The sequence below is a fragment of the Numenius arquata genome, chromosome 23, assembly GCF_964106895.1.
Source record: "Numenius arquata chromosome 23, bNumArq3.hap1.1, whole genome shotgun sequence".
Lineage (NCBI taxonomy): Eukaryota > Metazoa > Chordata > Aves > Charadriiformes > Scolopacidae > Numenius > Numenius arquata.
The window spans coordinates 909988-914379 of NC_133598.1; the positions used below are offsets into that span (position 1 = coordinate 909988).

The 4392-nt window shown below is 57.8% G+C and overlaps 1 gene segment (V, D, J or C); it reads right to left on the minus strand.

Annotated features, from left to right (window-relative positions):
- Window positions 1-1765: 1765 nt before the first annotated feature.
- On the minus strand, window positions 1766-4042 carry LOC141474942 (T cell receptor alpha variable 4-like). The segment is given in 3 exon segments: window positions 1766-1891; window positions 3161-3456; window positions 3991-4042. Coding segments are annotated over 3 exon segments (474 nt in total).
- Between the last annotated feature and the right edge of the window lie 350 nt (window positions 4043-4392).

Below are 4392 nucleotides of genomic sequence, written 5' to 3' on the forward strand. Positions count from 1 at the left end.
TAGGCACATGTGAGAATGAGTGTCTGCACTTCCATGTGTGAACAAGGGCACTTCTGTGTGTGTCTGTGCTCGTCTTTGCATCCACGCACGTTTTTGCAGGTGAGCAAGTGTGTGTTTGTGTTGTCAGTGTGCGTGCATGTGTGTGTCAGTGGGCATACGTGTGTGCAGATGGGCACATGTGTGTCTGTTTTTACAGGAGCTTGCATATATTTGTACATGCACATGTGAGTCTGCAAGTGTGAATAAGTACGTGTGAACACTTATATGACTCGAGAGCTACTTCATCCTCATTTCTGTGTGCAGTTTTCAGCATTTGCAGCCTGCAGGTCCCAGTGGTGGAAAGGGGCTGTTCCCAGTCAGCTCACAGTGGAGTCCTCACCTCCCCAGCAAAAATTGCCTGCTCTTCGGAACACCCACTGCTGGGCCATTTGGAAGGTTTCTTCTCCAGTGAGGTTTCACATCTCCGATGGGGTCCTCAGCTCTCTGGGGACACAGCTGTTTCTTCTGGGAACAAAAACCCCTTCTGATTCTCTCACTTCTCCCCTTTCTTTCCTCAGCTGCCTGGGAACAAAGACTCTTCCCCAAATCCCCCCAGTAAGGAGAGGAACCCTGCTGTGCAGCAGCCCAGGGGTTCTGGCTATGTCCTCTTTTGGTGGGATAACGCACCGTGCGAGAGAGGAACCTGGTGCCAGAACTGCTCTTAGATGCCACAAACCCAGAGATGACAAGGACAACCTACTTTTACTCTCAGGAAAAGGCTGACAGGTGAGGATGGAGCAGGATGAGGGATAAGTCAGTCACCCACACTCCCAGGGAGCACATGGGGCACCCACTGGAGAGCTGCGCTGCGAGGGGTGGGAATAGGGCAGCCCTGTACCCCCGAGCTGAAAGGGCATGTGAAGGGGTGGGGGTACTGCTGGTGGGGACCCCTACCCCCACCCCCTTTCCACATGAACTCCAGAGTGGTCCCATGCACCAGTCATGGCAGAGAGAACAAACTGTTCTTTACTGTTAAGTTCACCTGACCTGAGCAGGCCCAGACCTGTCTGTGCTGAGCTGGAGATATCAATTGGCAAACTCAGCAGCGCTGCCACAACCATGTCCTTGTCTTGCTCTAGGAGGGAAGCACCGTGCTTTCATATAAATAGGGGTTTTCAGCCTGGAGAAGAGAAGGCTCTGGGGAGACCCTATAGCGACTTTCCAGTACCTAATAGGGGCCAACAGGAGAGATGGGGAGGGACTCTTGATCAGGGAGGGGATCCATAGGACGAGGGGTAATGGTTTTCAATTGAAAGAGGGGAGATTTAGATTGGATATCAGGAAGAAATTCTTTACTGTGAGGGTGGTGAGACCCTGGAACAGGTTGCCCAGAGAAGTTGTGGATGCCCCATCCCTGGAAGTGTTCAAGGCTAGGTTGGATGGGACTTTCAGCAACCTGGTCTGGTGGGAGGTGTCCCCGCCCATGGCAGGGGGGTTGGAACTCGATGGTTTTTAAGATCCCTTCCAACCCAAACCATTCTATGATCCTATGAAATGTCCTTTTGCTCAACAGTGGAAATTGGGAGTGGTTTATCTCTAAGGAAATGCCATGGAAACTCCAAAGATGACAACACCAGCGAGTCTCAGCATGGACAGAATTGACACTTTGTGCTAAGCCCATCATGCTCCACTTAAGCTCCATAACTCGGGGTTCCCAGCATCTGAAGGGGCATAATGTCACCTGTGCTACCCCCTTTACCTTCTTGTCATATCAGGCAGTCTGCTGTCAGGCAACAGGAGGCTGCAGGCTGTTTTCCTGCTTTTTGCTCCTCCTGGAGATCACAACCAGATCAACTGCCTCAAGAATGGGAGGACTTTCCATGGTGAACTTCCCCTGCCATTCAGTGCCCAACTGGAGACAGGGAGACAGGGGCCTGCACCCACCTCTCATGGGGTTGGTGAGAGGCCCCTTCGTAGCCTGCAATGTGCTCCTTGTCCCTGACTAGTTTCTGAAAGGGACACTAGTCCAAAACGCACCAGGAAACAGGTGTCTGTCTCCCTGTCCCCACAGGCATTTCCTTTGCCTTCTCCCCAGGCCACTGATGAGGCCCTTTGAGGGAAAAAATTGTCTCTGGGAATAGCACCTCCTGTAAACATCCTACTGAGAGACAAAGACACACCACCTCTCTCTGGCTGGAGACATCCAGCGCAATCTTCTTCAGCAGGTATTACAGTTACTTCTTTGCCTGGGGAGGACACCCTCCGGAAGGGTGGGAGGAAAGGGTCATCTTATAAACTCCATGGTGTTTCTGCCTACAAGGGGATCCAACCCCTTATGGGATGAAGCTGAAAAGTTTTCAGGGTTGTGCATAACATGGGATGCTTAGAAGACCAGAGCAGAGACCATGAAAGGGAAAGATTGTGGCAATTTGGCCTGGAGCAAGCACTGGAAGACAAATGGAGACAGAGAAGAGAGGAGTCGTTCCCATCTGACCACATGTCTGATCCATGAGTGGGCCTGGCCATGCCTGGTGCTCTGCCTTGTTTGTCCACCTGCCAGTACTTCCCTGGAGACACAGTTATCAAGGCCAGCTGGGACAGGGAGCAGGGCTGATCCTTCACTCTGTGCCTCTCCCCATGGGCTTTGACCACCTCTGTCAGCTACTCGAGCCACACAGAATTCCCCGGGGACTGGCTGGAAAACCACAGTGTCTTCCCAGAGGCCTCTTCTGGGAAGAGCTCAGACCTCCAGCCCCTCAGGGTAATCCAACCAATCTCTCTCTGACTCACTCATCCAGTAGGAACCTGGCATCCCTTGAGGCTGCGCTCAGTGTGTCCAGTGCAAGGGTTTCCCCTGTCTCCTGGGCCTCAATTCCAAAGGCGCTGAATCTTGTCAAAAAAGGTGCTGATGTCACCACGGTGCCCTCGTAGGGAGCACCTGAAGGTGCCCCTGAGCTCCACATCCCTCGAGGGGCCCGGTGCCAGACACGGTGCCGGTGGGTCGGGGGAAGCGCCCCGGGGCGCGGGGCCGGGCGGGGCCGGGCGGGGCGAGGCGGCCCCGGCGGGCGGAGCGGCAGCGCCCCCTGGCGGGCCCGCCCGGGGATGTCCCCCCGCCCCCGACACACACGCCCGGCCCCGCCCGCGGCGGTTCCTGCCCGGCCGCAGCCCCGGCTCCTCTCGCCGTGTCTCCCAGGGCGCAGTAATACACCGCCGCGTCCCCGCGCCGGGGCCGGGCGAGCCACAGGGCGCTGGACCGGCGGTCTGCCGCCACCCGCAGCCACCCCGGCGGGTCCTGTAGTTCTTTGGAATCTTTGAGACTGCTCACAAGGAATGTGGGTCCTCGGCCCGGGAGCTGACGGTACCAGTAGAGGAAATCCGTGGTCTTTATGTTGGGGTGGGAGCAGTTGATGCTGATGGCGGTGCCCTCGGTGGTCTCTGCCGACGGCTGCTGCTGCACCTGGGCTCTGCCCGCAGCCACTGCCGAGGAATAAAAGACAACTGTCTCAAAATGAAATTTCTGCCCAGCCCTTCCTGCTGTTTCCTGGAACAAATCACCCAGAAGCAGCGAGGACCAAACAGAGGTAATTAGAGGTGCTTCCAGAGGATATTAAAATGTGCAGTAAGGGAAGTGTCCATTAATAGTTGGCGGGGACCTGTGTGCGCAAATGAAAGGTGGCAGACTGGAGTCACGGAAGAAAAAATAAAAGGGGGAGGGAAGAAAAAAGGAAGTAGGAAGAGGGAAGGAATGACTCCATGAGTCATATGGAAAGACACAGATGAAAGGAGGAAAATAAGGAGGCTTGGAAATAGAATAGAGGGATGAGTTTTCCTATGGAATGTGTGATGGAAGAGAGGGAGAGATGGACGGGAGGATGGTTGGAGGAGAGAGGTCCGCGAAGAAGCCAGAGGAGATGGCAGCGTAGAAGGACCTGCCGGGACAATGCCAAGCTCAGCCCTGGCCCGCTCTACTCCCGGCCCGTCCGCCCGGGACTCGCCGCCAGCCCCACGCACCCAGGAGCAGCGCGGCCAGCCCCGCCAGCCCTGCGCCCCGGCACCGCCGCATCCCGCCGCTCCGCCGCCCGCGCCTCGCTGCCCCCCGCCAGCCCCGGCTCTCTGCTCCGGCCGCCGCGCCTCCTCTCCGCCGCCTCCTCTCCTCTCCGCCGCCGCCAGCTCCGCCCCGGGGCTCAGCCCTGCGCCGACGGCGGGGCCGGCTTTGCTGTCGCTGCTGCCCGCGGACAAGACACCCCGAAAGCACCCCGACCCCACCCCGGGGCCCCTCGGGCCGGTGCTGCCCTTGCAGCCGGTGTCGCCGGCCCAGTGGCCCGTGAAAGGCCGGCGGCGGCCCCGGGAAGAGCGGCGGGGAGCGCGGAGCGAGCGGGAAGGCGGCGCCGCGGCAGAGACCGGCCGGAGCGG